Source organism: Monodelphis domestica, chromosome 2, assembly GCF_027887165.1.
Source record: "Monodelphis domestica isolate mMonDom1 chromosome 2, mMonDom1.pri, whole genome shotgun sequence".
Classification (NCBI taxonomy): domain Eukaryota; kingdom Metazoa; phylum Chordata; class Mammalia; order Didelphimorphia; family Didelphidae; genus Monodelphis; species Monodelphis domestica.
In genome coordinates this window covers 459,058,669-459,081,229 of record NC_077228.1, presented here as the reverse complement: position 1 = coordinate 459,081,229, position 22,561 = coordinate 459,058,669, and the positions used below count along the sequence as shown (strand labels likewise).

Sequence of the window (22,561 nt, the reverse complement as noted above, 5' to 3'; positions counted from 1 at the left end):
CCAAATTCCTTTTATGACACAAATATGGTACTGATTCCAAAGCCAGGCAGGTCAAAAACAGAGAAAGAAAACTAAAGATCAATCTCCTTAATGAACATAGATGCAAAAATCTTAAATAGGATACTAGCAAAAAGACTCCAGCAAATGATAATGAGGGTTATTTATTATGACCAGGTAGGATTTATACTAGGAATGCAAGGATGTTTCTATATTAGGAAACAAGCAAACTGACAAAAATCACATGATTATCTCAATAGATGCAGAAAAAGCTTTTGACAAAATACAACACTCGTTCTTATTGAAAACCCTAGAAAGCATAGGAATAGAAGGTCTTTTCCTAAAAATAATAAACAGTATATATCTAAAACCACCGGCAAACATCATCTGCAATGGGGATAAACTAGAAGCCTTCCCAATAAGATCAGGAGTGAAATAAGGATGCTCACTATCACCTCTATTATTTAACATTTTACTAGAAACACTAGCAGTAGCAATTAGAGAAGAAAACGAAATTGACGGTATTAAAATAGGCAATGAGGAGACCAAGCAATTACTCTTTGCAAATGATATGATGTAAATGATATCCTAGAGCATCCACTAAAAATTAGTAGAAATAATCAACAACTTTAGCAAAGTTGCAGGATACAAAGTAAACCCACACAAGTCATCAGCAATTCTATATATTTCCAACACATCTCAGCAGCAAGAATTAGAAAGAGAAATTCTATTAAAATCACCCTAGACAATATAAAATACTTAAGAATCTATCTCTCGAGACAAACACAGGAACTATATGAACACAACTACAAAATACTCTCCACACAATTAAAACTAAATCTAAACAATTGGAAAAACATTGATTGCTCATGGGTAGGACGAGGTAACATAATAAAAATGACAATCCTACCCAAATTAATTTACTTATTTAGTGCCATTCCCATTGAACTACCAAAAAACTTTTTTACTGAATTAAAAAAAAAACCATAACTAAGTTCATTTGGTAGAACAAAACTATATCTAGGGAAATAATGAAAAAAATGCGAAGGAAGGTGGCCTTGCAGTCCCAGATCTCAAATTATACTATAAAGCAATGGTCATCAAAACAATATGATACTGGCTAAGAGAAAGAAAGGAGATCAGTGGAATAGACTTGGGGTAAGTGACCTCAGCAAGACAGTCTATGATAAACCCAAAGATCCTGGCTTTTGGGACAAAAATCCACTATTTGATAAAAACTTTTGGGAAAATTGGAAGACAGTATGGGAGAGACTAGGTCTGGATCAACACCTCCCACCCTACACCAAGATAAACTCAGAATGGGTGAATGACTTTAATATAAAGAAGGAGACTATAAGTAAATTAGGTGAACACAGAATAGTATACATGTCAGATCTTTGGGAAAGGAAAGCTTTTAAAACCAAGTAAGAGCTAGAAAAAAATCACAAAATCTAAAATAAATAACCTTGATTACACCAAATTAAAAAGTTTTTGTACAAACAAAACCAATGTAACCAAAATTAGAAGGGAAGTAACAAATTGGGAAACAATCTTCATAACAAAAACCTCTGACAAGGTCTAATTTCTCAAATTTTTAAGGAACTAAATCAATTGTACAAAAAAATCAAGACATTCCCCAACTTAAAAATGGGTAAGGGACATGAATAGGCAGTTTTCAGATGAAGAAATAAAAACTATCAATAAGTACATGAAAAAGTGTTTTGAATCTTTTATAATTGGAGAAATTAAAATCAAAACCACTCTGAGGTACCATCTCACACCTAGCAGATTGGCTACTATGACAGCAATGGAAAGTCATGAATGCTGGAGGGGATGTGTGGAAAGTTGGGACATTAATTCACTGCCAGTGGAGTTGTGAACTGAGCCAGCCATTCTGGAGGGCAATTTGGAACTATGCCCAAAAGGTGCTAAAAGACTGTCTGCCCATTGACCCAGCCATAGCACTGCTGGGTTTGTACCCCAAAGAGACAATAAGGAAAAAGACTTGTACAAGAATATTCATAGCTGCACTCTTTGTAGTGGCAAAAAATTAGAAAATAAGGGGATGCCCTTCAATTGGGGAATGGCTGAATACATTGTGGTAAATGTTGGTGATGGAATAGTATTGTGCTAAAAGGAATAATAAAGTGGAGGAATTCCATGTGAACTGGAATGACCTACAGGAATTGATGCAGAGCGAGAGGAGCAGAACCAGGAGAAAATTATACACAGAGACTGATACACTGTGGCAGAATCAAACGTAATGGACTTCTCCTGTAGTGGTAATGCAGTGATACAGAACAACTCGGAGGGATTTATGAGAAAGAACACTATCCACATTCAGAGGAATCACTGTGGGAGTAAAACACAGAAGAAAAACTACTGCTTCATTACATGGGTCAGGGGGATATGATTGGGGATATAGACTCTAAATGAACATCCTAGTGCAAACACCAACAACATGGAAATAAGTTATGATCAAGGACACATGTAATACCCAGTGGAATTGCCTGTCGGTTATGGAAGGGTGGGGGAGGGGGAGGGAGGGAAAGAATATGATTCTTGTAACCAAGGAATAATGTTCTAAATTGACTAAATAAAATTAAATTAAAAATAAACAAAAGCTCCAGGGATGAGGTCAGGGCTGGCTCCAGTGACAGGGAGGGATGTGGTTGGGGATCTGCCTTGGTCCTCATATCTCCATTTTTTCCTTCTGTTTGTGGGGTCAGACTTCTCCAGAAAGAGGTTCTTGTTTCTGGGACAAGTTGGACGAAGCTGTGCCCAGATCAAGGCAGGACAGGGTCCTTCAGCACAGTCAGGAAGGACAATCCACAGCAGTGACACCTCTCAGTGACCAGGGTCACCCTGCAGGGTCTGGCACCTCCCCTAGCTATGGGACAGCTCCATGCCCTCCCCTTAGCTGAGATGTTGGCAGGGCCTTCCCCCCCCCCCCCCCCATCTGTCCCTGAAGTGCCTTGGTCCAAGCAGCCCACCCCGGGATCTTCTACATCTCCAGGACTCTTCCCCAGTCACTCAGCAAGAAATGACTAAGGGCTGACTGTGCGCCAGGTACTGGGCTAAGGGTTGGGGACAGAAAGTCAAAAGGTGGTCCCTTCCCCCTTGAGAGTCACAGTGTAAGGGGGAGAAGGCACACAAACACTCTGTGGTATGGCTCCTCTCTCCAGTTTCCCTCAGCCTCAGTTTCTTCTCTGTGAAATGGCTTCAACAATCCATGATCCTCTGATGTGTATGTGACCCTTCATGAATCACCTGACCACCTTGAGCTTCTGTTTCCTTATTTCTTAAAAGTAGAGAAGGAGTCTCTCCTGGCTCCATATTTCTGTTGTGATGATCTTTCACAGTCTAGAGTTGTGTTGGTGAACCTATGGCACCCTTCCCAGAGGTGCTGGAGGGAACTGCTCCCTTTCCCCTCTCCACTAGCGCCTGAGGGCATTTCTCATGTGATCTGCCCAGTAGCCCAATGAGAGCCCTTCTGTCTGGGGTAAGAAGCTCACATGCCTGGTGAGGGTTGCACTTTAGGCACTGTCCCCAAATGATTTACCACCATTGGTCTAAACTTTAGACTAAAGGAACTTAAGTCAATCAATATGTATTTATTAGATCAATCATCAATCAATCAATCTTTATCAAAGCCTACATTGTACTAAGCCCTCAGTGCTAGGTAATGAGCAGTCTTTTTGGCAGGTAAGGAGGGAGTGCAATCCAGGCATGGGGAACTAAGATCAGGTGAGGGGAAACAGAATTTACCAATGCCTCGGCTGGTTTTACCCAACTTCTGGGACACTTTCACAACAGCTTGGAACCCGATTTTAAAAACAAAGTCCGCAACCACGAGACCGCAGCGGTGAGCCAATTAGAGGCCAGGTTGCTCTACTATGCCGCTTCCCGGTTGTGGGACAGGCATCCCAGAGCCTCTCAGAGGCTGTTCAATTCTAGTCCAAGTGCTCTGGACCTCCAGAGTGGGCTCCAGGCAAGACCTGGGAATGCTCAGAGAAGCTGGAAGGCGGAACCACAGCCTCCCGCCCCGCCTCCCTCCACCTGTTCCAGTGGGGAGCCTCTGCCCTGCCCCTTTCGGGCCGTGGCCAATCGGCAGGGTTCCGAGGGGCGGACCACGTGCCCGGCGGGAGGCTCGAGGGAGGCGGGGCGGTGGCGGCTGGAGGGCAGGGGGTGGGGAGCTGGGTCGGCCGCCTCAGTCGGTTGTGGCTTTGGTGGTGAATGAATCTCAGTCTGTGGTGGCGGCCTCTAGCTCGAGCCTGGTCAGAGAGCGGGACTCCTCTAGGTGGGCGGTGGGCCACGGGACTCGGCCAAGACTCCAGAGAACCTCCATGTTTGCCCTGGGTTCCGTCCGCAGCGCGAAGATGCTCCCCGGGTGAGTGTTGCGAGTCCCCGTACCTTGGTGGCGGCTGTGGGAGAAGAGGCAGCGCTCTGGACACGGCCACCACCACCCCTCCTCCCCGACTAAGGGCTCGGGGTCCGAGATTCAGTGGGAGGAGTCGCGGCTCTGAGGCGAGCTGTGCGGGGCGCAACGACCCGGGGGGGAGCTTTTTTTCGGAGGATCCCACTTCGGCTCCGCTGTGAGGAACTCCTTGGAAACGAACCGTACCGGACGGATCGTGGCGGCAGGTGCGGGACAGACTGGCCCGGAGGTGACACCGTCCACCACTGGTCACGTCCGCCCTCTCTTAACTCCCTCCAGTTTCGACATTACGGACCTGGGCGACCATCCCAGATTGTTTGTCCTCGGGACCCTGGGCTCCGCGTGTCCGGTAGCGGCCGCTCCTCCCGGCCTGGCCCTGCCCATGAGGTTGGGGCCCCTGCGCCTGCTAGGAGGCTGTACAGGGTTAGAGGAGCGGACCGGTCGAGCTTTTGCTAACTCCGTCTGGTCAGCTTGCGAGCGAGTGCGGAGCCGCCCGGCGCCCCTGTTGCCCTTTGCCCGCCCTTTTCTGGGCTCCGAAGTAATCGGGACCCCTGTCCCCGCCCCTCCCCCCGGGGCTACTGTTACCTGCCTAGGCTGGGCTGGGGGCGGCAGTAGCATCTCCCTCCCTTCTTCCTTTTTCCTCCTTCCCTTTCCCAGCTTCTTCCTTTGGCATTTTCCCTCATTTCTCGCCTTTCCTACTTCGTTCCTTACCATCTCTTCCCCTCGAATCACTCCTTCTTTTTCTCTACTTTTTCTTTTCTTTCGTCTTCCTTCTCCACCTTCCTGCCTCTTTCCTTCTTTTCCTTCTTCCTTTCCCCCTCTTTTCCCCCTTACCCCTCTCCTTTTTTCTCCTTCGTATTCCTTTTCTTCTCCTTCCCCCCTCCTTTCTTTTTCCTCTTCCGACGTTTTCTTCCCTTCCCCTTCCTGGATTCAAGGAACTTCTTCCTCGTCACCTCCCAGTTTGTTTCTGAAGCGCCCTCCCGCTTGCATTTCCTTAGGGCGGCAGCGGCGCGGCGTGGGGCTGGGGCCCGGGGCCGCCTGGAACCGGAGATCCTGAGGGCGCTGGAGGCGGGAGCCTTAAGGGCCGGGAGCTTCCTGCCGGGACCAACGTGCGCTGCGCGCGCTGGGGGGAAAGGGGGTGGTGGGGAGCAGACGAGGCCCAAGTCGGCTTTGACAGCCGTCCCCTTTGAGTCTTTTGGGTCCCTTTGGCGCACGAACCACCTGGGACCGCCTGGTTTCCGTGGCTGTGCCCTGGAGGTCGATTCTTTTCTCTTGGGCTAGGGTGGAGGCAAAGACAGCTAGCTAAAGGCCTCACAAACGAATTTGAAGATGCTCGGACCAATCTCAGTACTAAGAACCTACCTCCTGGCAAAAATGTGCTGAAAGAGCAGATTTCTGAAATAACAGGATTGTTTTTTTCCTGAGTAAGAAATGGGGAGCTGGAAGTGGCCAGATGTCACCATAAGTTTAAGTGGGTCCTTTAACACCTTCCTTTGGAAGTTCTTTTCTTATATAGGAAATACTTGAATCCTCAAGTTCTTAATTCTTGGAGAGAGACTTGTGACCCAAGTCATCCTGAAAGCTGAAGGAAAGCCAATCACAGGATGGGGGGTGGGGTGGGGGCACCCTAGCCAGAGGGTTTTTTTTGAGTGATTTAGCCATGGTCCCACTCTTAGTCTCCTCAGTGGTATGGGAACCTTTGGCTGCAGCCAGGGGACTTTGCCTAGTAGCACATTGCCCCTTGTGAAGTGAGGATTCTCCTACTAGAGGTAGTGCTAGGAGCCTGGATGTGGAGAGGGGCCCTGGGTTCAAATCTTGCCTTTGCTGGTTGACCTTTGAAGTCAGTTGTAGCCCAGGGCCTTCCTTTCTCATCTTTGAGAGTGAGTTGGCTGGGCTCAAAAGTCTCCTGTAGTTCAGATACTGACCCATCCCAGTTCTGTAACAAGGCATTTTTGCATTCCTAGTACATTTTTGATCTCTGCATCCAGTCAATCAACAAACATTTAGGAATAAGCACTTCCACTCTGTGCTAGGTACTTTGCTAAACTCTGGGGAGAATACTGGGAAAGGCAAAAATGGCCCCTGCCCTCTAAGGGCAGACATTGTAAAGAGAAGACAACATGTCAATAAAGCAATAAGGGCTGTATACAGAAGGTATGTTTGACCTAGAAGTTAAAACCTTACCCAGAAGGTAGTCATATTTTGGGTATTGTGGGGTGAAAAGGGCCCCATGAGAATTTGGGGAGAATCACTTAAATGATTTGCTCAGTTGTCTGTTTGCAGAGTTCAGACGTCAGCTGGGAGCCCTTTGGTAGGTTTCCAGAAGCGATGCTTGTCATTTCCTTTGTGTATCTTCATCATCTATAAGTACTTCTGAAATGAAGAATTGTGGGTAGATGCACATTTTGCTTATTTAAGGAAGTATTTTAATGTGGAAATAACTTTGAAGATTGTTAGTTCATGAGGAAGCTATATTTTCAGTTAAGAAACTGAACTGGAGAAGATTCACATAGGAAAGTACAGAATGTCCCATGTTTTTGGCTCTTTTAAGTTGATATGAAAGCCAGGTGCCAGGAGAGAATTGGATTTGAATAGCATATCTGACCTTACCAACGTGCAACCCTGGGCAGTCACTTCTAAGGCACTCTCCTAAGCCAGGGGATACAGACCACAGTGAAATGGTCTTTGGCTTGGAGGAGCTTATATTCCCGTGGTGGAGACACCATATTCATACTTGATTCTAGGCAGGATCTGCACAAAATGAATACAAGGAAGGCAGACACTAACATCTTAGGGCCTCAGGAGAGACTTCATGTAGAAGGTGGCACTAAAGAGGAGCTTTGAAAGAAACCAGGGTTTTCTAGAGATGGAGGGAGGGAGAAAGGCACCAGACATGGAATGCTATTTGAGCAGCAGTAAGAAGACCAACTTGAACTTTGAGTAGAGGAATGACTTGATTAGATCTAGGCTTGAGGAAACTCATTTTGGTGTCAGTCTGGAAGATCTGTTAGAGTGAGGAGAACATTCAGGAGGGAAGGCCAAATAGGAGTTTGTTGCAGTAGCCCAGGTGAGAGGTGATAAGAACTAAGAGGAGTGGTGGTTGCATGAGTGGTGACAAGGGGAAGCTAGGCAACAGAGATGTGACAGGAATTATTGGCCACTGATCAGCCTTCATAAGGTGAGAGACAGGATGTCAAATTCCCTCTTCAGCTTGGACTCTGTGTATCTTCATCCTAGTGGGAAATACTAAATATTAGTGCCCATACTTCTTTTTCTTGTATGCCTTGTCCAGTATTTATTATCTGGACCTCATTGAACAGTATTATTATCATTCTAGGAATTTTGAATGGTTTTAATGGAGAAATGAATGAGAAACAGTTACTTTCTTGGTATTGGACTAAATGCTAGAGGTAAAATAAGAGAAGGATGATAATTCTACATTCATAGAGTTTACATTATAACAGAGGAGGGCAACCCAAAGGAGAGCTAAGAAGCTGAGAATGGAATACAAGGGCCCAGCAAGTAACCTAGCTAGTTCTGGGCAAGGTAAGGTAAAACCCAGCACCACAGTTATAGGATCCAAGGTTCTAGAGGAGAGTGAGGTTGCTGGCCAGTACTGCAATGCTCTTGATTCATAGATAGTCTGCTCAAAAGATCTGTTACAGAAAGAAAAGTTTGCATAGACTTCTATGATTATTAATGTTATCCCAGTTGCCTTTATTTGGATATTAATAAAGTCTGAAATTTTTTTCAAACACCCTTGATATCAATTCCCTATCTTTTTTTTTTCCTTTAGAGCCATTTCTTTCACCCTTGTAAGCATATCCAAAATAGTAATCCCTAGAGTCTAAGTGTGGGAATTAACAGTGATTTTGGTGGAGAAAATAATTTTTTTTTATTTTTATCAAATGTAAGGAAGTTAATGCTCTCATGAAATTTAAACTAATTTCATGGGAGCAAATTTACATTATATGTTTTTTTTTACTTTTTTTGAATAGAAGTAAAAAATAGAGTCTTCATTCTGAAATGATGAAATCTGAAGGGAAGTGTGTGATAGATTTAATATTTGAGCCATATAAAGTAAATATGGATACCAATTCTTTTAGGAAATACTAGAATTAAGTGAATTCCTGAGGTTTAAGACAAAAGAAACTCATTCTACTGTGTATGCTAAAGAAATTTTCAAGAACAGTTGAAACAAATTCATTATTCCTAGATGTTATGGAGCAGATATGATTGCTTTAAAGGACATAATTAAGGCCTGAGGTGATATCCTGAAAATCAATCATACCTCTTCCTAAAATGTTTTTTCATTCTCAGAAATAAATTTAATAGTGGGAACTTAATAGGATTTATTATTTTCCCATGTACTTGTACTTAATAATTGTCTTCTCTTTTCTTTCAGGATTTTGAATTTTTATTACCTGATGGACATTAACTGAAAGGATTTCAGAAGCACTGTGATAGTTGGGATGTTGCGGCAGAACGGTGGAAGTAACAAGCGTGGTTTACCATTTGCCCGATTCTCTCTATGTAATCTTTTTGCTCTTCCTAATTCTGGAAACTGGAGAATGGGCCATTGCACCAAAAGCAGCTCTTCTAACAGCATAAATTCCAACTCAGATTGCTGTAACAACCCCATTATTGATCCTGATTATGTCATTGAGATGCTGAATGATGTTAGGAAATTTGCAGAGGTGTTACTTTCTTTGAAAGAAGCTATCATCTCAGAAGGTATGTCCCTGTTATTTTTCTTAATGGCATCCTTCAAATAGAAAATCAGATCTGGGTAACTAATGATGTTTACGTGTACATAGCAGCATTAGGAACAATACAATTTTGCTTCAGGTATTGTATGGTTTGTTTATTTTTAATATGACTGATGTTTAAATGAAGTGGTAGTTGTTAGTTTTGGGTACTTTGCCTCCTCATTGAAGCACAGTATAATCTCTTTACTAATTGGGTATGATATAACACAAAGCTGGTAAATCTAAGCAAGCTGGAAGAGAACAGTAAACCTCCTTTGGATTTGCCAGTTTGGGTTAGAGAAAATTTGAGGGCTTTGTAGTTGAACCTTCTCAAGTTAACTCTTAACTCAATTGATTGGTCTTTAATAGGATGATGCTTTTATAATTCTGAAGGACATGATTGATATGTTATTCTAGATTTGGTTTTCAATAGTATTAAAAGTTGCCCAAAGTCATCAGATTTGAATTATGTTCTCGCCCCCCCCCCCCAAAATCAGGCTTATTTCAGTTTAGCTCTTAATTTGTCTGTTTTTATATAAAAGTGCAATCATAGATATAAGCCTTTTACTCAGAAAAATAGACATGAGTCTTAAGATTTAACCTAGGAAATTTGTCATGTAGGAAGATAATTTACCTCCTGTAGAATTTTGCAGAGAAAAACAATCAGCAAGCATTTATCAGCTCCCTAGAATGTACTGAACACTGTTAAGTAGTAAAACTACAAAGATAAAAATAAAACTATTCCATCTTTCAAGGGATTTATAGTTTATTGGCAAAGACATCACATCAAAATTTTATAAAATATAGATAACAAAATTTTGAAGGAAAAGGCACTGCCAACTGGGTGATCAGAAAAAGTGTCCTCTATAGAAACGGTGTTTCTTGAGCAGAGTTTTGCAGGCACAGGAGGTTTTCAGAGCCAGTGGGGAGCAGGGTGTGCCATTCTGGGCATGGGGGAGAGCCATTTGAAAGACTTGGAGATGAAATGTTGTTTGTGAGGAACAGCACGAAGGCCAGTTGGCCTGGCCCCTGGTGGGCAGTACTGAGGAGGGTGGAGGAGTAGAGAGACATTGAACCATTGACATGACTCACACGGGCTCTAGGGGATCACTGAAGTGTCCTGGAGTAGTTAGTGGAGTGATCTGGTCAGAAGTGGGCTTTAAGGACATCACTTTAGTGTCTGTGTAGATGGATTGGATGGGAGTGAAGGAAGACTTGAGGCAGGAGGCCAGTGAGAAGGCCATTAGGCCAGGCCAGGTGAGAGATGTTGAAGGCTGGACTTCTCGAGATGGCCATGAGAGTAGAGAGAAGAGGATGGATGTGAGGGATTGTGGGATAGAATGGCCAGGGTTTGGCCCAGAATGGAACGTGTGCACTGAGAGGGAATAGAGTCACGAGTGTCCCCTCAGGAGAAATAAGGAGAGCAGAAAGGGCTGGTTTTGTGAGGAAAGGTGATGGGGGAGAGTGAAGAGGATGCTGGAGCTGAATTCAGGAAGACGGGACTCTGAGTCCCTCCTCAAAGCCTTCCTAGCTGTGTGCCCCCGAGTGTGCCACTTACCACTGGGCAGTGGAAGCTGGACCAGCGCTCAGAAGAGAGTAGAACTGGATCTCTGGATGGGAGAGAAGCTCCATAGCCTTTGGGACAAAGGGAATCACCAAGCCAGAGATTGTAAGGGGAGATTGGGTGGCCTGGGGCAGCCCTGGGGGGGGGGGGGCAGCAGCCACACTCAGGGTCATGGTGGATCCTGAATCAGCAGCAGTGAAGGTGGAGAAGGTGCCTTCGGGGAGGTAAGAGGGAAGCAGAGCCCAGCAGTATCCTGAAATGGGGGGGAGGGAGGAGGGTCAGCAGCATCTGTCACATGAGACAGTTAAGCTGGATCTCTGACTGGCAAATTACTCTTGGTTAAAGCTGGGCAAGAGGAAGGTCAGAGGAGGAAGCCTTGCTGAGTGATGGGGCTAAGGGAGAGCCAGTGTGGGGAGGAGGAGCAAGAAGTGTTCGTGTCCCCCTGTAGAGCCAGAGAGTGAGAGGTAGGAAAAGGGTGGCCAGGGATGAGGCGTCTCATAGAGGGAGCCCCATCTCCCCGAGAGCAGGAAAGTGAGAAGAAGGGACTTCTTTCTGGGGCTTCAATTGATGTGTAATCATACATTTCCCTGAAATGAAGGATCTGCATATATGACTAGCCTGTGGTCATAATCTTGGCACTTCCCTAACCTTTGACCTTCTTACTTCTTCTTTTGGCCCTAGTTTAATGATGATGGGACATGTTTGACCCCCCAAAACAAAAGGGAAGTTATGGCTTTTACATCGTTTATTTCTCTACTTTTGATGATTGGGGAATAGAGAATGCAGATCTCATAGGATGTTAGCTTGTGAGCTGGAAGAAAAGTGGGCATGTGATCCAGCTCCCTCGTTTTATATATGAGTTAATGGAGGCCCAAATGACTTGCCTGATCACACACACACTAAGTAGCAGGAATGGATTTTGAACCCAGATCCTCTGACTAAAAATCTGGTGCCTTTTCTGCTCTGCTGTACCACTGAGACCTAAGTTTTTCATTTTTATAATCTTTACCAAAAAGTAATAAAAACTAAACAATTAAAAAAAATGTTCCTGATGAATGTGAGTTGTTGATATTCTTTGGAATAAGCTATCTGCAGAGATTTTATCTTGTGCTGATGCTGCTGGAAAAGGGGTTAAAGAATGGGGTTAACTTTCCTGTTCCTTTATATAGCTTAACTTTGAAGTATAATTATGATGGACTAAGTGGTAATTTGTTAATTATTTAATGTGCTTTTGAGTATGTTTGGTCCAGATGACATGAAATGCACATTGATTCACAGAAACACAGCAGCTAGTTTCTGCTTTGAAAACCAAGAAGTTTGAGGTGCAAAAGAGTGCTATGAACAGACACGCTTGTGACCAGTAGGAGACTGTCAGATTGCTGTCCCTCTTTCTGTAGGAAACAGGGCTTTACACAGGGATTATTCTTAGCTGAATTTGGTATGTTGGTGTTTTTAATACTGTATTAACTTGTATATGAAGTAAAACTCACTTTTATCTAAGGTATTAAATTTCACCCAGTAGTTGTCAGATTAGATCGGATATGTGTAAGTTGGTTAGTTTTTCATTTAGGACATATTCTAGCCTTTGTTCCCTGCCTTTATTCTTTTCTTTTGTCACTCGTTTTACAAATATAAAATGCTGGTAATTTAAAACAAGTTGGTCTACTTCTACTCACTTAAGTTTTTTTTTTTTATAATGGTTTTAATTTTTTGACCATCCAGAAATTTATGGTAGGCAAATTAGAAGAAATTAAAACTTAGTAACCAGTTTTTAGGGAAAGCCACTTCTTACCACTTTTTACTTTTAAAGGTTGAGTTGGTTTTTTTTGTTTTTTTAATGCCAAAACACGAAATGTGTACATTTAAAGAATAATGCTCTTCGCAAAACCTTTGAATTAGTTTCAGGGCCATGGGGTTCAATATATACTTTGTGATGAGATCCCATGTGGTTTTTAGCTAATAAGGCATTTGTTTTAATTAAAGTAGTATTTTATACACACAGTAGACAGCATTATTTACTGAAGGATGAGAACATTTTTTAAAATGTGGATTTCTGTTTAATCTTGATAATGATTTTCATTTTGTATTGCTATTTTGAACATTTGTCTACCTCATATTGTAAAGATAAAATGAGATCATGACTCAAATGCTTTGAAAATGAAAAACAATATATCAGTGTTAAGTGGTATGTTTTTTTTATCTGTTCCCAGCAACCTAGCTTACATATATGTTGATTTTGGGGACTTCATGTAATATTATGAGGTTTCAACTTAGGTCTAGTGTTGAAGTGGCTTTCTGCACTGAGGATACATAATAATCACGAAAGGTCAGTACGTTTTACCTTCCAGTGAGAGAATAGAATGCAGTGCAGTGCCATTTGCTTACATTTTCCCTTTTTTCCCCCACCTTTTAGAGAAAAGATATCCCTCCTTTTCAGTGTTCATTACTTTTCCACTTTGATTTGAAATATTTTCATCATTTAGTCTAGAGATGAGCTGATAGTTGCTCATTTGTAATGTAACTAAAATAGTCTTTTGGTTACCTTCTTTAATTTTTTGTTTTTATTTTTAATTATCAACATTTTGTTAATTGATATTGAATCACATTAATATGGATCTCATAAATGTTCTTTTATGAGACTTTATTTATATTCAGATTTTATTTTTCTGAGCCAGATTTCCAGAGATAACAAGGACTCTTGTATTCCATTTAAAAATTATGTATAGATATTTTCCCCCATAAACTAACTCCATATGTGGTGCAACTCATCTAATGATATTTGGAAAAATACATTTCTTTCTTTGGTAGGCCTGAGAGGAAGTTAGTGAAGCACACTTTGCAATTGTACTTCTGTAACTTTAAGGGTAAAATTTGGAAGGAGAGCTAGTAGTAAATTAACTCAGAAGAATTAAACTTTACAAATATGATTTTTTTAGTTTATTTTTAAACTCTTTCCTATACCCTAGTGGATCAGACTCTTCTTTGGTCTGAGTAGATTAAATTTCAATCATGTAATAAAGCATGATGTGTAATGGAAAGGAAAGACTGGAGTTGGGCCTAGGCTCTTTTAGCAAGCCATGTGGTCTTGGACAAACCATACAACTATTTTTAAGAGCCTCTGTTTTTTCATTTCTGAAACAATGGGTTTGAAATAGGATAACATATTCTGTTATTATGTGATCCATATTTTTGTTTAAATTTTTAAATTATATAGCTTAATATGAATATTTACTATTCAGCAGGTAAAATAATTGATGTAGAAATAAAGATTTTGTTTGCCAAATACACAGAATCAATATCGAATCTTTGATTCAATTTAGGAAATAGGTAGAACTTTTTAAAAAATGTGTATTTTTATGGTGCTGGGTTTGTAAACAGTGTTGGTTGAACCCTGACATCAAGAATAGGATTCTTAACTTTAAAAGTGCTGATGAACTGATTTTTAAAAACGTATTTGTTCTTTTGTGCAAATTTCTTTAAAGGATATTTTGCACATGATATTCTAACAGATTACATTGTGGTCGCCTCTGAATGTTAAATTTTAAATTGGTAGCAATGTTGACGTGAGATTATAATACTCTATTCCTTGATAAAAGAGATGGCTATATAGAAAATGCTTTTTAAAATATTTCTTTTTAGTAGAAGGTTTTTTTTTTTAGTAGAAGATCTTTTTGAAACTTAGAGTAGATGTGAAGCTGCAGTTTTTGATTTCTAGTATTAAGGTACATTTTGAATAATTACAAGGGTCAGTTTTGTATCTTACATTAAAATATGAAAGCACTCAGTTATGTTTGTGCTTAAAGTTTAATTACAACACAGAAGATGAATATACTGTTGGCATAACTACTAATTCTAGTTTGTGGTTAGTGACTACCTTGAGGTGTGTATTATTGAATATTTCAGTCAGACAGTCTAATTTATTTTAATTGATAAAAAATTTTCAGGAGCATCTAGCTTCCTAAATAAGTTTTATATAGTTGATAGTGCTTTAGATTTTTATGTCTCATTTTGAAATTTTATTTGAAGTCATTTTCTAATTATAAGGCTCATATTTTTCAATGTGCCTTTAACAGATTTGTAACACTTAAGAATGCATTGTAAAGGTGAGCTATTCTTGACTTCATCCACATCTTTCCTCTTACTATGTGAACAGAACTTAAATAATTAGGAAACCAGAACAAGTGGGGTTGACTACCAAATATGTTATTTGTTCTTGTTGAGGACTAATCTATAGAGTCCTCTAAACAAAAGATTGTCTTATAGGTTATGAATTCTTTGACAGTGTCAACTGTGAAGCAGAGGGGAGGAAGAATTATCTTTGTAGGTCACTTCCAATGGAAATTCTTTAATGGTTTTCCTAATGCCTGTTGAATGTGGTTAATCCTCCTCAGCCTGGCATTCAAGGCTTTTAGATGCCACCTTCCTTTACCTGCTGCATCTTATGCTACTTCTGCTCTATACTCTAGTAATCCCTGTCGCCAGAACAACCCCTTCCCTTTTCCAATTCTGTCTTTTCTATATTGTTTACTGTGTTGGAATAGCCTTCCTTGAATTCTTCCTTTTATTTTAAAACCCAGCATAGAAGCCTGAAGATTTCTCTGATTCCTTCCGGTCATTAATGGCCTTCCCATTCCATATAAGTAGAGTGAAACTTTTTCTAAACTTGGTAAAAGGAATGTCAGGTCCTGAGTTCAGTGAATTGGTCCAAGTCAAACATCCATAGCAGGAGCACAACAAAGATGTGAACTTGGGTTCTTCCAGATCTTCCACATCTAGGGTTCTTGTCATTGTCGCCTGCTGCCATGCATTGCCCATCAGGACCAAGACCCCTCGCAACTGGAGTTCTATAGAGAACTTGCTTTTGATCACCATTGCTGGAGTAGAATTGAGGAGTAGAAAAATGGAGCTCTTTCCCTTGGAAATATGTAATGGAGATCTAGACACTGGCAATCTTAAACTGAGGAATCTTTGCTAATTGATAGTCTAGAGATGCTGATAGCTCCTGTTTTCCTGTCTCAGGAGCCTGAATTTACCATGGACACTATGGACACTACTCTGTATCTGTTGTTCTCTATGTCCCTTCTATCCCATCACTATGTAAGAAAAGGATAATGCAGTTTTGTCTTTGTAGGCCCAGGTCCCTAATTCGGGGCCTGGTCATTAATAAATGATTTTTGAATGAGTGAGGGAAGGTTGTTGATGTTGCTTAACCCACTTCCCTCTGTCATTGCTGTGTGCATTGCAATCTAATCAGGCAAGCCTCTTTCTGGCTAGCTGCTGTGACTGTGGCTGTAGCTTCCATGGAAACTCTTCCCAGGAAGTCCTTTTCCCTCCCTTTAGCCCCAAGAAAGGCCAAGGGCTATGGGATCTGAAAGGGTTGAGGGTTCTGAGCAGAGGCTTAGAGATGAGCAAGCCCAGGAGGATTTGAGCTTTGTTGGGTGCTGCTGTGAGAGTCCAGCCACTATTTATCACATCGTTTTCATGGGAGAATACATTCTGAGTTTCAAATAAGTGATTTGTCCAAATGAACTTTTGGAACAGAACCCATTCATAAGTTGGGGACTGCTTGCCCCTGTGCTAGGTAGAGCATATTTGGTATTCCCAAGGAGGGGAGCACAGCTTCTTAATGGCTTTAAGCTCTCCTAGGAACAAAACCCATTTCAAAGAGATCTGCTTAGAACTCCAAGAGAGTTCTGAATGAGCTAATTCTTAAGGAATGGTTTAAATTCTTGAAAAGTAAATTGAACACTTTGTGTTGCTTCATAGTGGGTTTAAAGAAAGGTACTATTAGCAAGTTAATCTAATTTCTACACTAGAATTGAGCAACCTTTTTGTAAATAAAGTTGTGCATTTGATGTTTAGAGGTAACCACTGTCTCAAATGAAGATAATTTCAAGGAGAACTAACAATCTATATCTTATTGTTGTGACATTTCAGGTAACCAAGAATGATGAATGAATTTTAACACAATTTTTGACCACAGTTTTGCTTTACCTCCTTTTTCTTATCATTTGTCTAGAAACTCTCTAAATGAGTTATTGGTCTGTTGATTTCCAGATAAATTTAAATAAGTTCTATAATGTCACTGAAGACTTCTGGATAGAATAGTATTTAAAAGAACATTCTTTTTCTTTGTAAAAACATAATTCTTGTCACATAAATATCCTCTGCTGATTTATTCCCAAGTCCCATTTTAGTTAGTGTCCTGGGGAAAAGGTAGAACATTTTTAGTGAAGAATGATATATTGCTTTTATAGCAAATCATGAAGTAGGCATGGAACCAGGAATTAACTATTCAATATTAAATCTTAGTAAATCCTTTCACAAATGGAAAAAACCTACTTGAATCTTGCAGCATCTTAATCTTGACCGGAATTTTGCATTTTCAACTAGTTTTGGTGTTTTACATCTGTTTGTGCAGGAAATAGGTCTAATTTCACAAATCCATTAAAAATTTTTAAGAACAAAAAAGGAGCATAATATATGCAACTGTAATCTATTGGGTATAGTTGCTTTTTTTAAAGTATATAATTAATCTTCTTTCTTTCTAAACCATCATGTTTGTGTTGCCTTCTGATCTTCCTTTTCAATTCTCTTCTGCATTAAAAAATTGCTTCCAGTGATTCTTTTTTTTGCCAGAATTTTACTAAATCCATCCCCACCCAACCCCAGCCCATGGAATAAAAAAGAAAACCATTAACAAAATAAAGTCATACAAAAAATTTTATATTGTTGGAATGTCCAAAAATAAAATGGATTTTTCATTTTGTACCATGAGTCCATTACCTCTCTGTCAGGAAATGAGTACCATGATATATCATTAGTCCTCTTGTGCCATGGTTGGTCATTGCATTAATAAGATTAATAAGTCTTTCAAAAGTGTTTTTCTTTACAATGTTTTTACTATACAACTGTTTGCCTGGTTCTGCTCACTTCACCTTCTATTAATTCATACAAGTCTTTCCAGGTTTGTATGAAACCATCGCTTTGATCATTTCTTATAGAGCAGCGATATTCCTTTCATGGTGGCTTAGACTTTGTTGTTTTTATTCAGTCATTTTTCAGTCATGTCTGACTCTTTGTGACTCCATTTGGGTTTTCTTGGCTAAGATACTGGAATGGTTTGCCATCTCATTCTTCAGCTTATTTTACAGATGAGAAAACAAACAAAAAGGCTAAGTGACTTGCCCAGGGTCACACAACTAGTGAGGGTCAGAGGCCAGATTCAGACTCAAGAAAAGAATACTTCTTGACTCTAAACTCTAAACCAGGGGTCCCCAAACTTTTTACACAGGGGGCCAGTTCACTGTCCCTCAGACCATTGGAGGGCCGGACTATAAAAAAACTATGAACAAATCTGTATACCGCTATCTGGGATAGCAGAGGCTGCAGCGTTGGCTGTGATGGGCCTGTCATACCTTGCACAGGCCCATCACCGCCACCACTATACCAGGCAGCAGTGTAGAATCCCCTCCCCAAGGTTGCTGTTCACCATGCTGACATCTTCCATTGTGTAGCCACATAATCATTTGTGTGGCACCTTGTTCTCAGAGCAAGGCGCCGCACAAAGGATTATGTCACCGGAAATAGTACTGTACGTGAGCGATGCTGTGCTTTGCGGTGCCTCCACATACAGTGCTCCTCTCACTGACCACCAATGAAAGATGTGCCCCTTCTGGAAGTGCGGTGGAGGCGGGATAAATGGCCTCAGGGGGCCACAGTTTGGGGACCCCTACTCTAAACTGTCTACTGTCCTACCTCTATGCCCCCTTAGTCCTAATAACAGTCATTTTCAATAGGAAGAGGTAGGTGTTCAGTGCACAGAGTGTTGAGTCTGGAGTCTGGAGGACTTGAATTCAAATCTGGCCTCAGACACTTATTAGTCGTGTGACTCTGGGCAAGTCACTTCACCACTACCTGCCTTAATTTCCTCTATGTAAAATAGTGATAATAATGGTTATTTCTTTCCTGAAATTTTTGTGTGAGAATCAAATGAGATCATAATCATAAAGCTTTTTGCACAGTCTGGCTCATAGTAGGTACTCTAGATGTGTCAGTTGTTGTGCCCATAGAAGTGAAGTGACTGGATATAGACCATTCCACTTATTGAGTGGTGAGCCTGGTCTAGAACTGAGTGGGTTCATACTTAGTCTGAATTCATGCCGGTGAACCTATGCACATGTGCTAAAGATGCCACATAGTGACCTTTCTGTAGGCATGCAGGGGTGCTCCCCTTCCCGCCCTCTGTGCTTACTCCTTCCCCTGAGCAGAGCATTCAGGACATGCCCCATCCCTTTCTCCCATCCCCTGTCTGGGGTGAGTGACTATAGGGGGTGGGGTCTCCTCTCCTAATACCAGGTCTAGCCCCCTTTCCCCAAAAGATCTTCACTTCCTTCCCTGCCAGCTACCAGTCTGGAAAGGCACTCTGATTCCCCTGCCACCCCACTCCAGCCTTCCCCACTTCCTGGGCCATCAAAGCCTGGCAGCAGTCTTTCCCCCCTCCCAAGGTGGTTGGGTGCAGGGGCAGGGCTGCTTCCCCCTGCAGTGGGTGGGGCACTGCACATAGTGGGAGGCGGGGCATGGGCACACTGGCTGGGGGGACAGAGTGGGGCATAGCACTGGTTTAGTTAATTTCTTCTGCCATCTATGTAATTGTTCCTTCTTTCATACTGTCATATTTTTGTGAAGATTGTTAGCATTTTTGTGTATTTTGACAGTTATCAGGATCTTTCCATTTCAGGGTGCCCAAGCTGAATTAAGACTGTGTAATTAAGCATGGTCCTTTTGAAAAGTTAAGGAAAATTCCTTGGCTTTCTTATTTATTTAAACATTTCCAGAAAGTGTTTGCAATCTAAACACTGTAGCATTGTGTTAGCTCCTGAGAACCAGAATGTGCAACTGACTAATCTGTTTTCAATTGATAAGCAGTCTGAAACAAAATGAATAGCATCAGTGGTGAAACTATAGATTGAATTTTAGGTTTCAATATTACCAGGAAATTAATTGAACAAACAAGAAACTTTGGAAATAAAGAGAGATTTCCATTTTTCTTGATTGGAGGCAAACTGAGTTGTAATTCAGTTGTTGAAGGACTTCTTAATAAAACTCAATCCTTGAACATTCTATTGTGTAGATTTTGTAGTAACAAGATTTGTTTTTGTGTGGACATAAAATTGAAACCCATTTTAATTTTAACACGTCAATATGTTTTTTAAAATTTATTTTACAATGAAATTTTTTATAGCTAAGGCCAACATGATGATTCTGATTCTCCTGTATGTATTTTAAAAATGTGTGTCTGTGTGTGTTCCCTTATTTGAAACTCAAAATAACCCTTTGACATAGGTAGACAAATATTATTCCCATTTTACAAATGAAAAATTAATCTCAAGGATTAAATGTTTGTTATTTGGATATCAGCCAAAGGAAATTGATTATTTATTTATTTTTATTTGATTAGTCAATTTAAAACATTTTTCCTTAGTTACAAGAATCATATTCTTTCCCTCCCCTCTCCCACCCCTTCCCGTAGCTGACGCGCAATTCCACTGGGTTTTTTACATGTGTCCTTGATCATAACCTATTTCTATGCTGTTGATGTTTGCACTAGTGTAGTCATTTAGGAGTCTACATCCCCAATCATATTCCCCATCAACCCATATAATCAAGCAGTTGTTTTTCTTCTGTGTTTCTACTCTTACAGTTCAAAAGAAATTGATTATTGAAGAATCTTATTATAGGGATATCATAAGGCTTTGTGCTCTGAATAGCTTACAAATTTATAAATTTCTACAGTTTATTAATAAGTAGGATTATTGTCCATTTTGAAAATACTATTGTTTACTTTGTTCTTGTCTCCTAATTCCCTTTTAAAATATTTTCAAATTTGTAAACTCTTAGCTTTGGGGAAGCTTAGAAGATGGATTTCATTTTGAACAATATGCATATAATAAGCATTTATAAAGCACCCACTGTATGGCAGACACTGCTTGCTACTGGATATACAAAGACAGCTAAATAGTCCCTGCTGGAAAGGAGCATGATTACATTCTATTTCTGATGGTGGAGAGTAAATTAGGAGAGAATTAGGACAAGCAAAGACTTCTGAGGCAGGCTAATGTTGGCTATTCATATAAATGAGTCATTTCTATATATGTTCATAAATTTCAGACTACCAGATATATGTCCCTTCTTGTGTAAGAATTACATCTTTTTTGATGCAGGACTGTCTTGAAATCAGTTCAGCAAATATTACATAAGAATTCTGTGTAGAACACCACGCTAAGTCTTTAATAGATGGATTTGTAATGTATTGGGTAAGAGCCTTGAATTTGGAACCTGAGGACCTGACTTCAAGTTCTGTTCTGCTACTTAGTGGGTCTGTATGATCATCAAGGAGTTAATTCATCTCTTAGAGCACCAGTTTCCTATCAATAAAATGAGGTGATTGGATTAGATAGCTCAATCATCCCTTTTCACCTAAATCTCATGAATATAAATTTAGGGAAGAAAATTCATGGGAGAATAATGGAAAAAATATGCAAATTGTTATTATTATTCAAAATACAATAATAGAAATGTTTAAAGAAATATATTCAGAAGATAATAGTGTGATTGTGAAGCATAAGCTAACTTGAGAAGATTGGGAAAACCATCATGATTGTAAACTAGGTTTTAAAGGAAAGGTAAGAATTAAAAGAAGTCCCTTTCAACATAGGAAACAGTATGAGCAAAAAGTGGTAAGATCAGGATTTGAGAGGTCTTTGATTTATTACCTACTGTCTCTGTAAAGGTAAATTATACTAGGTTTATGTTGTTATGGTAGTTAAATTTCAATAACAAAGAACAAAATCTCATTGATTATTTAGGAAAAAATATTGACTATTTACTAATTATGAGATCTCACTGAAATCAATAAGAATTTGTTCAGTTCTCACTTCATGCTTAGGTATTGTGCTAGGCATTGGGAGTATTAAAGACAAAAAACTAAAAATTACCTGCGCTTAGGGAATTTATTTGAATTCCTTTTTGATTGTCTTATAGCTCTTCTAAGTCCTTATGGATAACAAGTTTCACAAGTTTGTTTTGGTATTTTAGTCTCCTAAATTTCAAAAGTTTATTTACCTATATATGTGAGATTGTTCTGTAAATAGGTTTAATTCCAAATTGAGCTTCTATGAGTTGATAACTGGATTAGTGTGTTTTAGTCATTTTTTCCTTGGAAGAACAATTAAAATAACAGAAATAAATACAAACTGATAATCATTTATTCAAAAGAAAAATTGTTAGTGTCTTCTGTGTTATGAGATATATAATTTTTTTTTTAACACTGAGGTTGATGTAGTATGGAAATGGAACCCAAATATATTCAATTATTACTCTTTGTTGCTGCTTCTTATAAAGCTATGGATCTCTCTGTAAGGAAAACTATCAACATAATTGATTACATTAATAACAGTAATAAAAAACCATTTGATTATAGCAATAGAGGAAGAAAAAGCATTTGAGAAAATAAAATACTCATTAATTTTTTTTACAAATACTTCTGTCTTAGAATCAATAGTGTGTATTGGTTTTAAGGCAGAGGAGCCTAGGGGTTAGGCAATGGGGGTTAAATGACTTCCCCAGGGTCACACAGCTAGGAAGTGTCTGAGGCCAGATTTGAACCACTATCTCCCACCTCTGGACCTGGCTCTCAATCTACTGAGCCACCTAGCTGCTCCTTAATTATGTTGTTTTGAAATAAATTCCCTAGTGTTAGCAAGGTGGCAGAGTGGATAGTGATGGATATACCCTCAGGTTCCAATTCTTTGC

General features: G+C 40.2%; 1 protein-coding gene across 4 annotated transcripts in view; it reads left to right on the top strand.

Moving 5' to 3' along the window:
* The first annotated feature begins 4,252 nt into the window (after positions 1-4,252).
* The window catches only part of LOC100032876 (rho GTPase-activating protein 29), a 76,366-nt gene continuing 58,057 nt past the window's right edge, over positions 4,253-22,561 (top strand). For 3 of the 4 annotated variants that reach the window (XM_016429039.2, XM_007484997.3, XM_007484996.3), the window contains exons 1-2: positions 4,253-4,387; positions 8,841-9,169. In XM_016429039.2, coding sequence (XP_016284525.2) covers positions 8,908-9,169 — 262 coding nt within the window. In that variant the 5' untranslated portion in view covers positions 4,253-4,387; positions 8,841-8,907. Of the gene's footprint in view, positions 4,388-4,510; positions 4,642-8,840; positions 9,170-22,561 lie in introns of those variants that run through there. The other variant, XM_016429038.2, reaches the window with a different exon arrangement.